Genomic DNA, 21881 nt, shown 5'->3' on the forward strand with positions numbered 1-21881 from the left:
AGCAGGGATGCGCCCGTTAGATTAAAAGTTGAGTGGGTGAGCTCACTGGCTCACCAGCTCGCACACCATTTTAAATGAGGCTTCAGCCAGAGAATCATTTTACAATTTAATAAGCTAATAAACGTGATATGGCAAGTAGTTTCAAGTGCCCTTGGGGGGTCAAGGCACAGTTTACAATCCCATTTAAGAGCCTGTTCTATTACCATGCTGACAAAGGCTTGGGCAGGCTCAGGGAGGGAGATGACTGCGTTTTGAAGCAGCCGCGGTGAAACAGCAGATCTGCTACTTCAAAGGTCACGCTCAACACAGGGGGGTCAGCCTGAACCAGACTTATTGCATTCCTCAAGACGGCTCCCCGGAGTCATATTGTAGGGTGTTTGACAGCTGCCGTATTAACACCCTGTGGGAACAGACCATTAAATGAAGTTGAAATGCCTCCATACTCTCACACAAGCAGAGGCCAGACACCTGTCCAGAGATTGCTTCAAACTGAGATGTAATGACTGTTCTTACTCCATCAGCTATCACAAATGAAACATATAGTATAATCTAGTGTCTAGAGATACTGGAATTTTACTTTCGATTCAGTACCTTGAAAAATATCAACTTTGAAATACAATAGGGGAAAATTTACATTGAATTTACAAAAAATGTAAAATTATTGTCCGTCCCAACAGTGACAGAAATTCTGCTTTGACAAGGCTCAACACACATGATTCAAATTCAAAACACGTTTAATACAAATATAAAAAAAAAAAGGACTGTTAAATCAGCAGCTGATAAAAGCAGGCATTGCACCAAGTAAAAACAGCATGCAACAACCTTTTGGAACATTTGTCAATTGATAATCAATCAATAATCAATATGTATTGCTAAATGAATATTTTTGACAACACTAGCATAATGTAGCCTATATTTAAATGTCCAGTATCACCTGTGAAGATTTATTGAAATTGTTCCAGATTTGATCCATGCTTAGTTGAACAATTCAACTTTTCTCCATTGACAAAGCCCCAACTTTAACCACCTCACTCTTCTTCCCAGCACTGGGCCCCATCAGTCATGTGTCCCTTCCTGAAAAATAGTGAAGTTTCACAAATTCAAAACAAGGATGTTGGTGGTGCTGCTGCTGCTGCTGCTGTTGTTGGTGCTGCCTCTGCTTGGCGAACACACACATATGTCCTCCAATCTGAGCTGCTTTGAGCCGCACCGTTTCATCTGGCGCTATCAGGGCTGATGAGAGCCTCTCGTCTTTCTGGGTCTGCTGCAGCTGTTGTGCGGTGAGTGGCAAACCTCTCTGATGGCTCTCCTTTATCTTCACATCAAGCGATTTACCGCTCCTTTCATTTTGATACTTGTGCCAGATTGGGAAGGGAAAACTTCATAAAACTTGTGCCTGAGTGACACGGGGGTTCAGCCTGGAGAGCTGCATCCTGATCCAACTTTGGGACAGCTCATCTTAATTCCATTGAAAACATTCACTTAATCAGATTTTTTTGGACCGCTCTGTATTGTACTTGTGCCATTTATAAGGCTTTGTAGTTTCCTGTCTAATAACGCCAGTGCATTTAACAAACATGAAATACCACAGAGGATCTTCAAATCTTTAGGATTTAAAGATTCTAAGATAAGATGAGCCTTTTTAAAGTACAGATTCTGAAAGTTTAATGCTCAGAACGTGTGAAACTTATCAGAGTTTTAAGATAGAAACATAGTGTAATGTCTTTTTTTGCTTTATTTCTAGGCAAAATATCATTTTGTGAGTTGTAAGCTGTCTTAATATGATCTGTGACATCTCTAAATGATCAATATGGACGTAATGATGGCGTGTTAATCTATGGAAAACATGTTCATGATCTGGTCATCCATTTAAAAAGAGGATATGAAACAGATTGCTTTCCTCCTTAGTTATTTGGAATTTTACAACTGCTGACACAAAAAGTCACCATGTCTGACCTTGAAGAAACGGTTCAGTGATTTATACGCGTCTAAAAACAGAAAAACGTAGCTTTCCTTAACACATTTTAGAATCCTTGTTTAAAGCAAAGTGAAGACTGAGACCAAAAAGAGGAAATAGTGGCAGGTTTGTCATCGCAGTGTGTCAAGGATATTGCCAAATCCTGAAAGTGGGTGTTTTGTCACCCCCAACAGCAACGAATAAGGAAACATATGGTGGCGATAGCAAAATGTCCCTTTGCCCCAAGTGACTCACAGTGAGACACACAAATGAATCCAGGTAACATATTTGCATCAACACATTAGGAACAAACACACCTTAAAAATAGCCATTTTTACTGTCTGGTATAACTTGTGCCTGTTGACAAAATACACATTAAATTTAAATTTTAAATAGCAAATCTCCTCTCTCCCTCGCTCTTTATCTCGATTGCCTTTTGTCAGAGCCACAGGCAATTACCTATTAGCAGTAAGCAGAATTTCTAAAAAGGAAAGTGGGGAAAATGGAGGCCTTTATGCACACGGCTGATAAGGGAACAGGGAGAGAGTCCATTTCTCTCACATCGCGTCAACGCAGACTTGGGTTATTGTGGGCTGAGGGCAGCGATCTGACTGTGAGTTTGCGTGATAGTTACAAATTATTAAAGTATTGCCTCCTCGTCTAATTTGACAGTCTAGACATAACGTTTGTGCCCAGAGGTATAGAGCTGTTCTCAGCCAGAAATACTTGCAAGCGGGACTTAATGGAAATGTAATAACAAATCATCTCAATTGGTTCCTTTTACCTTTAAAGAATAAGCTGAACTGAACTCTCAAAAGTCTGTTGATAATAAACAATGGAGATGTTGCCAACGTGTTTTTTTTTTTTCTTTTTTGGCCTGAGGAACGATGGATTCTTCCATTTCTCACCAGATTCAGTCAGGGAGACCGAGGCAGGGTGTTACAAGACCACAGGAAGTTTCTCAATGCTGTGGTCTCACTTACTGGATCTGTGTGTTTGTCTGTGTGTTCACATGCGTGTGTACGTGAGCATGCCAAGCATGTGAAATTTATCTCTCGTGGAAAAATCAATGTGTCATCTGACACAAAATCAGATAACACATGAGAGCTTTCCTTCCTGCTGAGCTCTTAGTAACATATGGGTGCTGTTATCAGTTAGAGATATTTCTATCACCGTTTAATGAGTCGCATGTTTGATCCTCTGTGGTGAAAGATGGAGTTTAGAATTATGATTTGAGATGATAATAACTGTACCGAATTCTATACATGAAATAGCACTTACACATTTCAGCAGCTGTCTTTGCTTGTCATGCTGCAAATCAGCTGCAACTCAAGATTATCTTTGTAATAATGATGGTTATTTTTTTTATTAATATAGTATAGTTAAAAATGCCTTCCCCGAGCCTGACCTGACATCTTTAAATAGCTTATTTTGTTTACCAACGATCCAAAATCCAAATGTGTCAAATGCACAAGTACATAAGGCCAGAAATCCTCGCATCTGAGAAGCAGGAATCAACAACAGTTATAATCACTGAAACGATTTAAAGGTCCAGTGTGTAGGATATAGAGGCACTTAGTGGTGAGGTAGCAGAACTGACATTTCTCCTGTGTGTCAAGCCTGTAGGAGAACTACAGTGGCCAATATGAAAATGCGAATGACCCTATATAGAGCCAGTGTTTGGTTCGTCCATTCTGGGCTACTGTAGAACGACATGGCAAACTCTGTGGAAGAGGACCTGCTCTATGTGTAGATATAAATGGCTTCTCAGAGGTAACAAAAACACAACAATTCTCATGACCTCGTCACATATTGACGTTTGGTCATGGACTTTCCACATCCAGATATGACGTGCAAGGTACCCTGGGTGTGTTGGTTGTTGACGTTCTGGGACACCGTGTCAAGTTCATGCATTGTCCTCTCGTGAAGGCTCGTCTATTCAGAAGCCTAATCCCGTCAGCCATAGTGGCATTGAACAATAGATCCCACAAGAAACTGAGGTGAAGTATGTAATGTTGTTTCTGTCTCTGTCCAAATGTCCTGTGCAATTTGTGTATGTGTATGTGCAATGATGTCTGTTCTGTTCTGTATGTCGGTCAAACTGTTGTGGTGCTGTGGAAAAGAATTTCCCCTCTGGGGACAATAATGTCTAAGTCTAAGACTCTTTCAAAATAAACTTCCGTTTTCACAGGAAATTTACCATTTACATACAGTTTCTTTCACAATAAATGCACTACATCGGCACAAAACCGCAAAATGACCTTTTTTCACTTAAACAACAAAAACACGTGGTTAACATTAGGAAGAAAAAAAAACAGGGTTTGGCTTTGTAGTCTTATGGGATGTGAACACCGCTCTTCCAGGTGAAGCTCCATGTTTGCTTGATCCATCGACCATCCCTCACGGCCACCCTGCTCGGACTTTGGCTGCTTTAACTTTCGTTCTTGTCCTGCTGCGTTTCCGTCTTACGCTGCTGTGTGTTTATCATGCTGACGTTAAAAGACGCCTTTTATCGTCCGTGTCTGACGCTGTAAGTCACTGCCCAAGAGACTGGGTTGTGAAAACACAGTCATGAACATCATATTTCTGCCAATAGATGCCCCTAAATCCTTCACACTGGACATTTAATTAATCTCACAAAAAAGTAAATCTTTTTTTTTTTTTTTTTGGTTTTGTTTTTTTCTTAAATGTGAAAAATATTGTGAAATGTCTAAACAGTCGTGTGGTCAGGGGTGGATTATCATGGGTGTTTCACTTGTGAAAAAAACACATACGCCCATGTGAATATATCACACATGAAATGCTGTTTCATGTGCAGTAGTTCTCACACAGGTGAATGTGAAACACTTCAAACTTACTTGTGCCTGGATGTTGGTTTTTCAGGTATGTAAGATGTACCACTTAAATCCTCAGTGGTAAAATGTAATTAAGTACAAATACTTAAGTACTGTACTTTGTACTTTATTTGGGAAATTCCATTTTATGCTTCTTTATTCTTCTACTCCACATTTCAGAGGCAGATGTGCCTTTTACTCCTCTACATTTATTTGTTAAATTTAGTTACTAGTTATTTAGTTTACTCATATTTTGTATCAGTAGTCTAAATTTGCAAATCAGTCATACACTATTATTATAGGCTGAGCTGCTCAGCACTTTATAGAGTATTTAAAATTAACTCCACCTCTACCAGCTGCAACATTCAAATGATGAACACACTGATGCACCAAAAAACATAATCCAGTACCACAGTAGTATATATTATTTTAAAATGGGTCATTCTGCATTATGAGAACTTTTACTTTTGGTATTTTAAGTGTATATAAATGCTATTACTTTTGTACTTTTGCTTGTGACAGAGTATTTCTACACTGTGGTATCAGTACTTTTACTGAGGTAAAAGATCAGAATACTTTGTCCTCCACTGTAAAACCTCATGAGCTTTTTTTAATAGGGAAAAAATATTGTCCACTTTCTATCGATCAAGCAACTAATTTATATAAACAATGAAACTAAGAAACTAATTATTTCAACGTTATTACAGATGAGTAATTGCTTTGTCTTTCCTCCCACACAGACACAAAAATGCTGTGAAGGCATGTCTGTTGCCTTGTGAGCCGACAACCAGAGCCCAGCTGAATTTCAACGTTTTCATGATTGCGTAATGGTGAGTATTTCAGTCCTGAAGATTAACTTGTGTTTGTGATGTGAGGCAACTGATTCTTGCGTTTAAGAACGAGGTTACTGACTTGAAGAGATACATCAGCGATTTTCAGGGAAAATCCGGGAGATGACATGAAATGTGAAACTTAGACCAAACTTTGATCAAACTGTAAAATTAGACAGGATTGATCAAATATAAAACAAGATGTGGTCACTGTATTGCCTAATATTTACCTTAAATATCTTCAGGAACATTTTAGTGCACTGTTTGGCTGTATTATGAGAATTTGTGATAAAGAGGTGGCCGCCATACTGAAAATACTGAGCTCAATATGAACCAAAATTCTGTTACTGCGTTGCCTATTTCTTGCTTAAGATGTCCTCAGAAACATATTTAAGCTTACCTTTAACTCTAATTTGAGATTGTTTTTTACCAGCCAGCCACCATATTGTTTTAGGATGGGCAACTTGCATTACGTCATCCACCAGTGGGAGTGTTTAGTGATCGGGGGTCAGGGTATGATTGGATACTTCATAATTCATTTGTAATTTAAAACAAACCAGATCAAAATTCAACAGTTTTCTTGTTTTTCATTTTAACGAATTTTTCCAATTTCGTTACAGAATAATAAAAACAACAACAATCCAAAGCAGTTACTTTTTTGGTTTATGGCAGTTCCTTTTTTCCTTTTCCATTTTAAACCAAAAACAAAATCACGTGGTCTGTTTGTTTTTTGTTGCCAAATGAAAAGGGAAAAAATAAAATGGCCATTTTGGTTTTGCTGATTCCTTTTTGCCATTTCTCATTTGGAACAGACACGGTGGACAGACCAGAAGCGGAAGTGAAGTGTAAAAAACTTCAAAATAAAAGTCTTTTTAAGTTATTTATTATGCAGTCAAGAGGGCACGTCATATGACATTATGAATACAGATTAGGGATAGACCGATATGGATTTTTTAGGGCCGATGCCGATACCAATTTTTTTCCATCACCCTTAGCCGATGACCGATTATGGACTGCCGATTTTCTTGAGCCGATATTTGGGGCCGATACTGCTTTTGCTCCCTCAATTTACATCAAAAAAAATGACACAATGATAACAAATATTACAAGTCTCAAGTTTAAAATAAGAAACATTTATTGAACAGTAAAAAATACTAAAACAAGATGGAAAGTTGAGGTAGAACAGGTAGAATATTATTATACATTCAAATAAAAAAAAAGTTCAGTGCTCTTAAATCTTCCAGTAATGTCTTTATAAAATAAACAAATATTTAAGCTGAAGCATAAATAAAACAACAACTACTGTACACAGTAGGATTCGCTGCATGTGCGCTGCAGGGTCTTCCGGCAACACAGAGCTGCCCGTGGATGCCTGTCTGTAAATCATGCCAGGGAAAAATAAATCCGCGAACCCACGCGCGTATCGGCCGACGCCGATACAAGTAAAAAAACTCAAATATCGGCCCGATATATCGGCCGGCCGATGTATCGGTCTATCCTTAATACAGATTAAAGTATTAAGAAGGCCTATGTAACGTGTTGTGAGTAAGGTTATTGTAGGCCTCTCGCTCTCTAAAAAGTCATCTAATTCTTGGTGAAGTTTATCCTATACAGCAGCCCAGGCTTTTATTTGCTCCAGTCACTGAACTCAGCCGCGTACATTCGGAACAGGCGTCTCTGTGGTACTGGCTTTCAGTTACTTTTACACAAAACCCGTTCTCAGCAAATATGAGAAGTTGCCATTGTTTATTTAAAACAGTTTCAGTATTTCTTGCGTAAAAATCAGGCCATAATAACATATCAGCTATGAATCATTTATTTGATCTAGCTCAGAGTGACAGCGGATCAGACAAAGACCAGCAAGAGAGAGACAGAAATGGCGAGAGAGCGTTATGAAACTCATCTTACAGCACAGCAGTATTTTAGGAAAGGTTGCATTGTAGGCAAAATTATTCTGTATTAAAGATACCTCCATTAATTTTTTAAGTGAGTAGAATTCCAAGAGCACAGAACAGTACTTTAAAACCAACGATTCAGATGCTTTCAGTGAGTCTTGGTCTTCACTTAACTGTGGTAGCCCTGCTAACAACACGTTACATAGGCCTACTTAATACTGTAGTCTGTAGTCATAATGTCATATGATGTGCTCTTTTGACTTTGTAATTAATAATGTTTAAAAAAAAACTTTTATTTTGACTTTTTTACACTTCCCTTCCACCAAATGAGAATTTTGTTTGGCAGCAAAAACAAAGTGACCACGTGATTTAATTTTTTGTCTTTGGTTTAAAACGAAAAAGAAGAAAACTGTTGAATTTTGGTTTGGTTTTCTTTTTAAACAGGTGCAGTGCATTCTGGTAGTTGTAGGTTTTCTACCTCTTGTTCAAAAGCAAATGCCACAGCCCTTTTCTCTGTTTTCTCTAATAACGTAACACCAGTTTCAAAAGTATTTGTGTCTCTCTACTGTATAGACAGCCTAGTTTTGTGGAAGATCGTCTCTCCGGCAGTAAAAATCTTCTTTAATATCAGAAGAACAATATGCTGGAGCATTGCACCCATCTGCTTAGCTCACAAGCTCCCGTCTTCTGCTCATTTGACATGACCAATCAGCTACGGAGCACACGCCCAACAAGGCTGGTTACCTTCTAACAACCGGCAATTACAATCTTCCTGTCTGCTTGGAGGAGTTTTATGGCTCTATTAGAATGGTGCAAGAGGAGAGATACAGTATGCTTATTTATCCTGTCCACAGCTTTAATATCACATCCTTAGTGTGATCACTTTACATAAACGTGGACCCCAAGCTGTCATGAGTGATGTTTATATTCACAGGTGTCAGTGTTCTACAAACACCTCACACAGACACTGCCCGTTTCTCTCTGTTTGTGTTGGGAGGCAGTGGATTCATTCACTCGCTGTCCATTTCTATCTACACATTATGCATTATGGAGATCACATCCTTGCTCACATCACGCCGCCATGCCAACCACTTGAATCACGGCGTTGGTGATGTCTTTGAAAACAGATAGACGTTATCGCTCTCAGTACCTCCCTCACACAATGCAGTGTCGCTCGGAAGGAACAGCAATTCAAATATTGTTTTGATAGGGCATGAGAGTTTGTAATTTAAGACTAACGCATTTTGTTGTGGATGCCTAACAGGTTTTATCATCATGATATCCACATGGGTGTCAGTGATTGTCACGCTTGTGGCATTTGTGAATGGAGCGAGAAATGGTGAGTGTTCCTCTCTGAATGAAATAGCAAATCTAAATGGAAATACCTCACCAGCAGTTACCTAGACAATTGCTATTACACCTTGCTCTTCTTTTCCTCAGAGATATCTGTCAAACCTTAATATAGAGCTGTGCATTTTAAAATTAAGATGCTCTTCAACGTGCCACATCTAAATTAAATTTCTCATTGTTCAGAGGATGACACGCAGCCATGTGCAAAGGTCCAGACGTCCAGCTTGGTGGTGCCTTTGGGGTCACCCGTCACAGCCACCTGTGTCATCAGAGACGGCTGCCCTCTCTTTATTGGACAAGCTGTTCACATAGAGTGGCGCCTCGGCGATCGCTTCGTCCCCGGCAGGCCCGTGGCCAATGAGAGCAGGAGGATTTCCGAGGTTGTTATACCGAGCTTCAATCACACCAGGGAGTTCCTCACTTGCTGTGTCCAGGCCTCTTTTCTTCAAGTAGTCGGAGGAGTGGAGATCAGAGGCGGATGTAAGGAGGATTTAAACGTCTTGTGCATGTTTGTTCTTTAATGATCACGTTCCACCAGTGAAACCAGACAAAACTGTGAATCTGTGGATTGTTTTTAAGTAAGGGGAACTTTTAAAGTGTTGGTTTGAGCTCAACATAAAATACATAGAAAGTAAAACTCCAAACACTGAACACTTTAATTAACTTAAAAGTATCTTTTTTGTTCACCCATCTAAGAGATCTTATAATTTTATAGATGCACGTTTTAGAAGTTTACAGCAAAAGCAGCAAAGATTGTATCAGAACATTGATGCATCCCATCAAAACGAAGCCGCACTTTTTAAATTGAACTACTTTAAACATTGTCCAAAAAGTGCAAATTTCCATTGAAGACATAAAAAGCAGAGGTGGAACCAAGTCCTTGTTTTGGAAGTCACAAGTCACAAGCGCTCCTCAATAAAAGTAATGCCAAGATTGCATTTTTGCGTACCCATTGAAGTGGGGAGCAGGGGCTTTGCGGGAAGATCATTATGCAAGGCCTACAGCCTCCTGGGCATCACTGGAGCGCGCAAAATGAAAGCCATCAGCAGAGCCTCAGAAGCTTGGCGTCAAGATGGCTGTGGATTATTGGGGACAAGCAGTGGGCTGATGCTTCTTGGACACAGGCGGGGAATTGATCACTCCTGGTCGGGTCGCCTGGGTGAGGGGGTCTGAAGTTGAAAGACCCGAACCCCCCTTTGACCCCAGGTACTTGATCTGTCCAAGTGCATCAAGAGAAATCATGAATGCTTCTTTAAAATTTGGATTTATTTGTTAAAACAAGTTAGCAGTTAGCTTAGCATTAGCTCAGTAACTATATCAACGTTTGCCTCGACTTGCTGTTCTTTGTGCAACATCAAATGTCGAACAAAATTGGAACTTATAACAATAATGATAAAATGTATTTTGTATTTATAAAAACACAGTAAAATAAAATATTTCACACCGACAGGATAAAAATAGCAGTAAAAACGCTGAACATAGGCTAAGACCAGATCAATCAGAGAGTGTAATAAAAATAAATAGATAATTAAATTGATAAAGAAGGATAAATAGTCGACCGAACAGATTTACTGTTTTAAAAAAAAAGCCATCCTGTAAAAGTATGTCAGGTAATCATCTGTAATTTTGTACCTGCACCTTTTGTTTATTGCAATTTGTTTTTTAGTTGACCACTGTATCTGTAGTTTTCTTTTTTAATTGGCCCCCTCAGCTTGATTTGATGTTGTGGGAGTGGGGAATTAAGTGTCGACTTTCTGGGAATAAATAGTGTTAACATTAGTTGATTCAGAGAATGAAGGCAAATTAATTTTAATTTTCAAATAACACTTTTTAATCTTTGGGATTGAGGGGAAGGTATCAAGTATTTTAAAGTCAAAAGGCTCAAGTCCAGGTGAAGTCACGAGTCATTGGTGTGAAAGTCCAGGTCGAGTTGCAAGCCTTTTTTGATTTTATCAAATCCTGTCTAAAGACATCAAATTTTTGACTTGAGTCTGACTCAAGTCCAAGTTATGTGGCTCGAGTTCACGCCTTTAATTAAAGAAAAGTGCATAAAATCAGCAGATGATTAGTTTTTAGTTTTATTACTTGTCAGGGACCATGTATATAAATGAACTGAAAGTGATTTTCAAAACAGAGTTACAAAGTGCTTTACGTGTCAATAATTAAAACAGACAAGACGTGAAAACATCTTTAGTGATAAGTGATAAAAACACTTTAGTGTGTAAAATCAGAGGAAGTAAAAGACAATTTAAATTAACTTAAAACCCAAGTAAAATCAGGAAAGGCTCTCCAATTTAAGTATGTTTTAAGAAGGGACTTAAAAGAGATCACTGACTCTGCCGACCTGATTTCCTCAGGCAGATTGTTCCAGAGTCTCGGGACCCTAACAGCAAAGAGTCCCCTTTATTTTTCAGCCGGGCATCTGGAACAGACAGAAGACCTCTTATTCTCAACTTTTACCACTTGTCCACTTAACCTGTAACAAACTCCATTAAAAAACCTCCTCACTTTGTTGTTTTCATCTGTAGATCCACCTCAAGCACCACAAAACCTCAGCTGTCAGACAAACCTTACCAACCCTAACACCCTGACCTGCAGCTGGGACCCTGGACCGCAGAAGACCCACCTGCCCACAAAGTACACCCTCCACACCGAGATACGGTAACGCTCTGCCGACACGTTGACACGGTTACCAGAAAGCAAACATCACTCTGTTTTCAGGAATGGCAAAGTGTCATTTACAAAATATGTGCGTGAGGTTGCACAACTGGGTTTCTCACATTATTGTTTCCTCATTCCAGGGATTCAAACGAGAACAACACTTACGAGCTGCTACCAGGAATCCACCGTTACACCATCCCACGCTCCGGCTTCGTCTTCTTCTCGGACATGGAGATACATGTGAAGGCGGAGAATGAACTTGGAGAAGCAACCTCTGCGCCGATCATTTTGGAACCCCTCAGTGCAGGTGTGAAATACAGGAGTTATGCATCCATTGAATTTTATTTATTTATTTATTTATTCAATTTTTTTCTATCTCCAGAAGGGACTGTGCTAAATCTGATGTCATTTACCCTTTTTTAAACAATTGGTGCAGTAGTCTTTTAATTCTACTCCATTTTTAAACCTAGATGTTTGTTTAAGACCTCTTACTGCAGTTTTAAAGAAATTCCCTGAATCCTCATCCTTTTGACCATCTGAATGAAAAAACCTGCACTGCACATGAAAAACAAAAAAGTAAACCCGTTTCCACCTGTTGAAACGTATATTTTTTCTATCCAGGCAGCTGGAAATGACAAATCCTTCCTCCTTTTTTATGACAAAAGAAAAATATAACGTTACTTTAAATGAAAGCATTAATATGATGTCAATATAGATGATTATAGTAACTGACAGTAGAGCTTCTTAATTTCATGTTGTACAAATCAAGTGAGGACTTATGTCAAATCCAGTCACCATGTTTGTTTGTTCGGATCAGGAGATGTTTTCTCGCAGCTTGAGAAGATGGTTAAAAATCTTTTTTATTTTGCAGCAGATGGGATATGTTTTTAGCCAGATGGTGGGAGTCTTTTAGGATTCTGGAAATACAATCAGACCAGCTCCAAGTGTTGTTAAATGACCTTCTGGATTTCTCTCTCAAATGTAATGGGAGGCACAAACGGGGGTCGAATCTGACGTGATTTTTCCTGCAGGGATCAGAAAGCCTAAAGGAACTGTGAAGAAAACATAAAGTACATCTTAATCACATCAGAGCTTTTGCTTCGTTGTTTTATTACAGCCAAGTTTGACCGACCAGCAATTCTGGGGGTTCAAGCTGTGCCTAAAAAGTATGGCTGCCTAAGGCTGAGCTGGAGATTATCTCAGCAGCAAGCCTGGATGCGTAACTACCGTCTGAACCTGGGAGTCCGACTTAAGACTGCTGGCAGCAACCAGTGGAATGAGCAACCAGTGAGTACATATCATTCCAGTGTCAATAAAAACATAATTTTAACTGTTTATACAGCAGCTACAAGAAACCACAGGTTAGCATCACAAGGTTGAAACTCATAATGTGTGTGCCTGAAGTCATATCTCTGCTCTGGAACATGTGTTAGAGCCCAGTGATCTGGGTGAGACCGACTAGATCTGTGGACCTGTGTCGTCTTCTCCATGGGACCCAGTATGTCGCCCAGATTCGAGTCAGATACCAGCAGAGCCCCTGGAGTGAATGGAGCAGCAGCCAGTCTGGAGTCACCTTGGAGAGCGGTAGGGATGAGATCAATTCAGAGTGACATAATCAGTCACTCTAACATTTTCCAATCTATTGCCTTTTCTTCCATATCTTGGTCTTTTCAATATATGCTAATGTCGTGTTCTGCATCTCCCATTGCTTTGCTCTATAGCACAGGGCTGAATTGATGTATTGAGTTGTGCCGCACACCCTGGCAGTGAATCCATAGACCTGTCTTATATAGGAAAGTTTCAGTTTTTAAAGAGTGAGAAGAGAAGTGCAGGGCTTTGACGAGCGGCTAAGCTGACAGCCGTCTCTTTCTTCTCAGCTCCCACTGGACGCCTCGACTCGTGGATGAATGTATCAGGGGATCACATGCACAAGCAACTCAGCATACACTTGTTTTGGAAGGTACACACACATCACATGTTGCTTGACACCTGTCACGGATTGATGTATTTTCTGTTGAGTGTGTGAGGTCTGCCTTTAAAATATCCTCTCACCTTTCTTTTTTCTGTTTTAGCCATCAAAACAATTCCACGCCAACGGCCAAAATGTGTCATACATTGTCTCAGTGAGGAGGCTGCCAGGTGAAAAGGGAAAGGTGTGCTCTACAAAGGGGAATTACTGTACTTTCCAGCTTCCCAAGAGAACGAAGAAAGTGTATTTGAGTGCTGTAAATGCCGCAGGGAGATCCTCCCCGACTGAAGTTCAGATTTACCCACCTAAAGGTAAAACTGACAACCTTGAACGTTCTTAAAGCTGGGGTAGGCAGAGATATGAGAAGGCAAAAATACACCCTCCTCCTGCAGCTCTCCCCTCTCTGTCCTCAGACCCTGCGACCAGACAACCACTGGCATATGTACATGCTTCATACAGTAACTCAGTCTTTCCCGTACATTGATTTATTTAAAGGGCCAGTGTGTAATATTTGGCATGGTTTATTGTCAATCTGAATCTGAATCTGAATATTCTACCCATTAATATGTTTATACAAGTGTATAATCGCTATAAAATAAAATTTGTTTGGTTTTCGTAGCCTTATAATTATGCTTTTATATATATATATATATAGCAAGGGCCTTGCTTTAGAGAGATCGCCGTCTTGCACCTCCATGTATGTACGGCAGACCGAGTGGACAATCCAGCCAGCCAGAGAACGCGTTTCGCGTGTATAAATGAACCAACGAAGACAGCGGAAGGAAGGAAGAAGGAGGAGGAAACAGCAGAGAGTATTAGTAGTTCGTCAATAGAGAGTAGTGAAAAGTTTTTTTAGTTATAAAGTTTGCGAATGGACCACACTTACCACGCAACAGGAGAGAATGAACCCCAACCGTCATCTGCGAGGAAAAGAAGATGCAACTTCACTCCTTGTGATGCACTCTCTGCGGCGCTTTTCCTCCTGGTGATATATCTCCCCAACAATGGTAGCAGTAGCACCGAATCCCATTCTGTGCATTCAGCCTCTCTTCTTGCCCGCTCAGCATCAAACACATGGAGTTCCTCATCTGTATGCTCCGGCTCAAACAGGTATGGCTCTGGGTCTGTGTCCGCTACAAGAAACTCTTCAAAATCGCGTTCAGAGTTGTCCATTGCAGCTACTATAGTCCAGAGATATTGCTAGGCTAAATAAACAGCTGAGCTCTGTTTACCGGCTACGCTGTCAGTCAGTGTGCAGGCTGGAGATTGGCGGAGCAGAGAGGGGAGGGGGGTCCCCACTTAGCATGGTAAACGAGTATGTGTGTAAAGTTATGAAGTGTGTCTGTTACGCCAGAAGAGTCAGAGTTTGGGATGGAGTGGAGTGTTACCGGAGTTTCTGGAGTGCTCAAATAAACGGGCCTTTTTCCCGAACGCTCCTCTGGTCTCCTGCTCATGAGGGATTCATTACAATATCGTTACATGGTTTAGATTTCTAAATAAACATACACCTCGTCGCTAGATAGACCTACTCCTGAAAAACTTGTGCGCAAGGCTTTTTGTCCCTACAAGGCCACTGTCATTTACCCGATGGGAGGGGTGAGCGAGTGAGCCCTGCAATCTAGAATTTGACCACTGATGTCACTGTTTCCAACGGTTTTCAACCCATTTTACACACTGGCCCTTTCATCTTATCTCATTGTAGAGTTGCCTGCAGCGCATTCACTCAGCCCCTCTCTGCTGCCCTGCTGTCTCTCTATTAGACCAAGAATGAGACAAGAGATACCTAGCTAGCCACCCTAAAGTCCCTCCACCCCCCTCCTTGCTGCTGTGGACTGCTTCCTAAGGAGGAGAGCGGGCAGCAGCTCAGTAGACAAACCTTTAGTTGGTGGCTATATGAGCTCAAGTTCAGCAAGCACAAATCCTCCAGCACCAGGTGTCACAGTGAGCTGCTGGCCAGTGGCAGCATTGGATCTTACTTGTGTAATGGCAGCAACAGAAAGTTTGCTGATCCGGGGCTGTCCAGTCTCGCAGAGCTGATGCAAGCTGGGTTCAAGTTGTTGCGGACACTGTCTTGGGGTATGTCTCTGGAGCTGCTGCCTGCTCTTCTCCCGGTGAGGTGGTCTATAGCAGTGAGGAATGAGGCAAAGGACAAGCTGTTAGCGTTTAGCTTCTTTAATGCGAATTCACAGCAGCAGCTGTGAGCCTTTGACGCTGGTTAGCAGAAGGCTAAACTATTCCCAACATTTTCTCTTTATCTCTTAAATGCTTTGCCTATAATGCCAGACTGTGCACAGGTGACCCCCCAGCCCCCCCCCCCCCCCCCCCCCCCCACACACACACACACACACACACACACACACGTGACAGAAACTTGTGTGAGAAACTTGTCTTTCTGTAAGTTTAATTCAGCATCTATAGATGGACTCACAACAAACAGTCAAGACTGAGCTGAGTGCAAATAGTGAGCCCTGAACACAGATGTCAGATACATATACTCACTGACAATTGCTGAGGTCAGGGATCTTTAACAAGCATCGTCAGAGGGGTGACAAAGCAGTTTGGGTCATCTTATCTAGTCATGTCCTTGGGCATCAAGTAAAGCACTCACAGCTTGTTACACACTGACAAAGAGTAGATGTCATGTAAGGCACTTGTGCTTGTAAAATGCTAACAAGACACAAAATGCAAGATTACTTCACATTCTGTCTGCTTAGTGGCACATAGTACAGAGGCCTAAAAGCATAGATTCTACATAATTATACATAATTTCTATTATATTGTTGAGTACCTTGTTGATTATATTTATAAGTTTCATTACAGCATGTGTTTTGTTTAGTTTATTGTCAGACTCTCTTTTAGACTCTCTTTAGCCCATTTTCCACCGAGCAGTACGGGACAATATGGTTAAGTTCGGTACGCTTTTTTTTTTTTTTTGAAAAGTTGTGGATGGTACCAATGGAACCGTTCCGTACAGTCCCCATTTTTGGTCCCCCCTCTGTTGGGGTATCTAGCACACAGATCTGGTACTAAAAGGTGGAGCTGTGAACACTGCAGTCTGTTGATTGGTCAATAGCGGATGGTCACTCTGCTCAGGGCTGAGTTGTGGCTGGTTTTGAGGCTCATGTAACCACTGTTCATATCGTGGAGAGTTTTACATATATTAGTAAACTGTTACTTTAGAATGAAAGGATGTTTTGCTGCCTCTCGCAGCAGCTGGAGTCTGAGAAAAAAATAACTTAATTCACTGGGCCGAGTGCTGGCAACTTATAAGGTGGAACGTTAAATTGTAATGTTAGTTAATGCATGAGCTCACGATGTGAATCAATCAACACACCTTAAATATTCCTTATGACAACTTTGACCAGTCCATTAGTCTTTATATGACATACACTTTCAGTAATGAGTGGATCTGCAAGCGTTTATATATATTAATTTCAGCCGGGTTATTCAAACTGCATATATTCTAATCCTCACTCGGAGTAACAGAAAAGCATCGTGGAGCGTCGTTCCTGTGGACTCCAGCAACACTAAACCCCTGAGCTTGCCTGAGAAGGACTAAATGCACACACCTGCTATTTTTAAATAACCCATGGAGAGAGACTCTCACTGCAGCCTGTTCTGTTTTGTTCTGAAAATGCTGGCGTGCAGTCTTGTTCTGTGGACGATAAACAAGGCACAGACTTCCCTCTGTGTCACCAGTGATGAGGAAATACAGTGGGTGCTGGACGGAGCAGTGAGTGTCAACAACCCTGCCCACATTTAAAGGTACAGTTTGCGGCATAAAAGCTAAATGACCTCGGGTCTAGATACCATGTCTGAAGGGTTACTTTTGGTTCTAAAGGTATCATACCGAAAGTGTTTGGTGGAAACAGGACTTTCGTGATAAGTCTCTTTCTTTTCTTTGCAGTGTAGGCAGTTGTTGCCAAAGTTGGAATGGCAAATTTCTTTGTCTACCATTGAATTAGACTTTCACCTACAGGACGTGCACACACATATGCATTTGTAGAGCAGCCAATAGGAACGCCCTCTCTCTGAAACGACCTGTCACTGGCCAAAGTTTCCCATCACTGGCCAGGTTTTCTAAAGCCTGAAAACAGAGCCAAGAGGAGGTGCAGGAGTAAAAGTAATGTTCTCTCAGTCCACTTGAATTACAATATGCTCAGAGTTTATTAAGGGATTTTTGCCCAGTGACGCCAAACGTAAACTGCCTACCCCATCTTTAAACTGATGTAGAAATGGTTCCTACATAATACAGTTTAATAGAATTTCCCCCATAACGTGTGTGATGTGCTTTGTGTCTGTAGCTCGTACAGCGATATTAGAAGTCACAGCCACCCCTCATGATGACAGATCCCTACTGGTCCAATGGAGTAGCCTGGTTTTTCCCACTCTCACTGGTTTTGTGGTGGAATGGAGACCTCTGTTACAATCAGACCTCTCTTTCTCCCAGTTTGAAATCACAGACAGAAATCAGACACGCCTTCTTATAACAGGTATGTTTTATAGTATTTGTATTGCAGGTTTCAAGATCAATGTCCTTCTTATTTTTACTCACCTTTTATTTGGTTTTCCTAATCTAGTGTTCATCCTTTACCCAGAGAATTCACTCTCACACAAGGTCTTCTTTTTCCTGTGCACGACCTGCCTGTGTACAGACTGTTAGGAGCTTATGGGCACTGATACACTCTAACTTCTGCACTCTCATCAATAGGCAGCCTTGAGCCCTACAAGCCCTATGGGATCTCTGTGTATCCTAGGTTTAAGGATGGGATAGGCCTTCCTCAGACTGTTAATGCCTACTCAAGACAAAAGGGTAAGTCACCAAAGACACAAAGAGGATCACACAAAGAGCAGGCAGGGGTGTGAGAGTGGGGCTGCCTCAACTTTGAAGAAGTGAGAAAAGAGTTGATCCACATGAGTAAAGAAAAAATATATTGTGCAACCTATCAGAAACAGCTGATACATGATGTAATGATGCCCTCTTGTGGATAAAAATGATTAATTATTTTTGCTGGTTCCAAAGGTCTTAAAACAGAAGCATAATAGATCACTATAATTTTCATAACCACTCATGATTTCTCTTTTAAGCTCCATCCATGGTTCCAAAACTGCACATCAAAAAGCTCTGGTACTCTCCTGTTGAGCTCACCTGGGATGAAATACCGTTAGACCAAAGGAATGGACTTATCCAAAACTACAAAGTCTTCTACTGGAATGAGAAAGGACCCATTCAGGGTAGGTTAAACACCTTCATTTTACTGTTTTGAAAACACTTCCTTATGTACTTAATGCTATTTAATGTCTGACTTCTCTTTCAGTTGTGAATGCTGACCCAGATAATAGGAAAGTGGTCCTAAAAGGCCTCAACACTGTGTCTCAGTATGAGGCTTTCATGATGGTCAGCACGTTTGGCGGGAGCCGGAATGGGTCAACATTCCATTTCGAAATTGATCCCTTTGGTGGGTGTCATCGCTTGCCGGTGTCTTTTTAGAGACGTGACAGAGAAATCAAGAGTGCAGACGTTATTCAGAAGGTGCATTTCTCTCCTCTCAGATGCCGTCGCCATTGTGACGATTGTAACTGTGTCTGGTGTCGGCGTGTCCCTGCTGGTCATCTTAGTAGTCTTGACTTGTTTCTCCAACCACAGGAGGTGAGATCATCGCCACACCGTCTCACACTGTGAAGCTGGGATGTCATTTGTTCTCTAAACACTTTTTCTTCCCTTTGCAGGCTGAAGGGACGTTTTTGGCCAGCTGTTCCAGATCCAGCTAATAGCAGCATCAAGAGATGGACTTCAGAATCAACACAGGTGTGGAAAATTAACCAGTGCAACATGAAATGCTCAGCAGGCAGCTGTTTTCAGCAAAAAGGCTGTGATAAATCCTCTGTGCACTACAGCTGACAGTAAAAGTTAGCAGCTAGCTGGTGAACAAAGTGGAGTGTTTATCAGCTAAAGAGACAGATATTTACCTCGAGAGGTGGAGACCAAAACAGAGCTAAAAGGAGAGGGAATATTGGATTCAGCAGGTGGCCACAAGCATGGCACCAAATGGATGATAATGTAGCACCACGTCTGCAGGATGTGCAAACAAGCAACTTTTTTTAACACATTCACCACAGCTTTATATGTCAGTGGTGGTGTGTACAGCTTCTTTTCCTGCCAATAATGCTGCTTTAATTAAAGGGACAGTTCACCCCCAAATCACAAATACATATTTTTCCTCTTTTTTGTAGCACTTTTTATCTATCTGGATTGTTTTGGTGTGACTTTCCGAGTGTGGGAGATATCAGCTGTAGAGATGTCTGCCTTCTCTCCAGTATAATCGATCTAAATGGCTTGTGGTGCTCAAAGCACCAAGAAAATACATTTGTTCACCAACAGTGGCGTTATTGCAGTCTTCACCGCAAAACAATAAACACGGCCTTCTCATGAGGTCTAACAGTAGCCCTGAGCTCATCTAGACACTTAATTCTGCTGACTGTCATCGCTCTTTGCCGCCTGCCGTCTTCACCATGAGAGCTGCTTCCCTCCACATACACCATGAAGTACACACCACACCCTCACAGGTTACCCACAAGGTCACCGCCCTTAACGAGGAAAAGGGGTGAGCCGGTGACATCATGGACAAGAGGCTGTGCTCATGAGAGAGCAAGATGTAAACATTAATGGCGTCCTCCTTGGCTGAGCTGTAATGTTAGCTAGCTCAGTGGTGCTAGGTGAGCTAGCAGTAGATGCACATTTTGTACTGTGCAGTGATACAGTTAGCTGGTGTGGTTTGGTAGAGAGAAAATAGTTCCCATATGAAAGTGCTCACAACAAGGTCTGTTGATTATCTTGGATGAATTGTCTCTTTAATATATATTCATGAAAATGCTAAGTGACATACATGACAAAATAAAGGCCTTAAATACGTGGGGTTTTTTGGCGATTACTAATTAAAGACACTGACTTTTGTTTGTTTGTTTGTTTCTTGCAGGATTCCCATCTTCCCTGGGACACTGACGAGCCCGATCCAATGTACCTGTCTCACCTGAGCTTCCTGGACCTCCCTATGAATATGAACCTCAACAAAAAGGACGATGACCCGTGGTTGAGCAGCACAGAGGAAACCAGTGACCTGGGAGAGTCCATTTGTGGTTCACCATTCATCCCCAGCTACTCCGGTTCCAACAGCGACTCTGTTCCTTACGCCACTGTGGTCTTTGGTCCGTGCAGCAGCCCCACACCTAAAGACCCTCACGTCTACCTGCGCTCTGAGTCCACGCAGCCCCTTTTGGAATCAGAAGAAGCCTTCACTCCAAAGTGCTATCAGAACCTCGCAGCTGACGGGATGCGAAATGAGCAGTGTTTTTTCGGACCGTGCCATGATTGTGTACCTGAGGAAGATGCAGGCCCAGGTGTTCTGTGGGACGACTTTCCTTTTCTACGAGCATTATCCTTAAATGATACTCACAATGACTAAAAGTACTTTGCTGATTAAACATGTAGCTGCTTTGTGTGACGTTCATGTAGATCTGAGTTTGTAATGAGCTGATCATGAGAAGTTGATTCAGCATTACACACAGCTGTAAATGCATGCAACATTTAATACTAAAATCACTTTGATGTATGATGATTATGATACTCTGTCTGCATCACACTCTGTAGATATGTCACTGTTTTAGAAAATAAACTTTTATACTGAAGAAAAATCTGATGTTGTGATGATCTTGGTGGTCTTGTGGTGGTTATATGTTACCTTTCAAAAAAATACTTCTTAATGCCAAGGGGACACAGTTACAACAATGTCTTTGAATAGAAAAATGTAACTGTATAAACAGAGAAAAAAGGTTTTCCCTTGTGTGATCATTCACCACTACACCTCTAATTACTTAATGTGCTGCCAAAAAACGTTGTTCTCTGGCTAATGATTTAGAGCAATTACCACTGAAAACTGACATTCATTCATTCACTTTCTGTAACTGCTTATCCTGTTTGGGGTCACGGGGGAGCCGGAGCCTATCCCAGCTGACATTGGGTGAGAGGCAGGGTACACCCTGGACAGGTTACCAGACTATCACAGGGCTGACACATAGAGACAGACAACCATTCATGCTCACATTCACACCTACGGCCAATTGAGAGTCGCCAATTAACCTGCATGTCTTTGGACTGTGGGAGGAAGCTGGAGTACAAGGAGAAAACCCACGCTGACTTGGGGAGAACAAGTAGGCTCCACACAGAAGGGCTCCCCCAACCTGGGTTTGAATCAGGAACCCTCTTGCTGTGAGGCGACAATGCTAACCACTGCACCACCGTGCCGCCATGTGAAATATGACAGTGTATGTGAAATCATTACTCCTCGAGACAGCCTGTGGCAATGTCAGATAAAGTAGGACAACTTT

General features: G+C 41.4%; 1 protein-coding gene across 1 annotated transcript; it reads left to right on the top strand.

Annotated features, from left to right (window-relative positions):
• Positions 1–1140: 1140 nt before the first annotated feature.
• Positions 1141–21188, top strand: csf3r (colony stimulating factor 3 receptor). The gene is made up of 17 exons (XM_033639623.2): positions 1141–1280; positions 5532–5621; positions 8781–8855; positions 9050–9346; positions 11395–11527; positions 11668–11834; positions 12645–12814; positions 12961–13111; positions 13405–13487; positions 13600–13807; positions 17801–17989; positions 18208–18309; positions 18585–18731; positions 18815–18955; positions 19050–19146; positions 19227–19305; positions 20474–21188. Exons 3-17 carry the CDS (start codon positions 8792–8794, stop codon positions 20957–20959), a joined length of 2514 nt encoding a protein of 837 aa, XP_033495514.2. The 5' UTR covers positions 1141–1280; positions 5532–5621; positions 8781–8791; the 3' UTR covers positions 20960–21188.
• Positions 21189–21881: the final 693 nt, after the last annotated feature.

Source organism: Epinephelus lanceolatus, chromosome 10 (genome assembly GCF_041903045.1).
Source record: "Epinephelus lanceolatus isolate andai-2023 chromosome 10, ASM4190304v1, whole genome shotgun sequence".
Classification (NCBI taxonomy): Eukaryota; Metazoa; Chordata; class Actinopteri; order Perciformes; family Serranidae; genus Epinephelus; species Epinephelus lanceolatus.

Bases quoted from the DNA above. Each gene is read 5' to 3' on its own strand.
- csf3r (XM_033639623.2), top strand. From the start codon at position 8,792: ATGATATCCACATGGGTGTCAGTGATTGTCACGCTTGTGGCATTTGTG. The intron at 11,835-12,644 runs GTGTGAAATACA...GTTTTATTACAG, and splicing joins TTTGGAACCCCTCAGTGCAG to CCAAGTTTGACCGACCAGCA. The intron at 17,990-18,207 runs GTATGTTTTATA...TCTCATCAATAG, and splicing joins GACACGCCTTCTTATAACAG to GCAGCCTTGAGCCCTACAAG.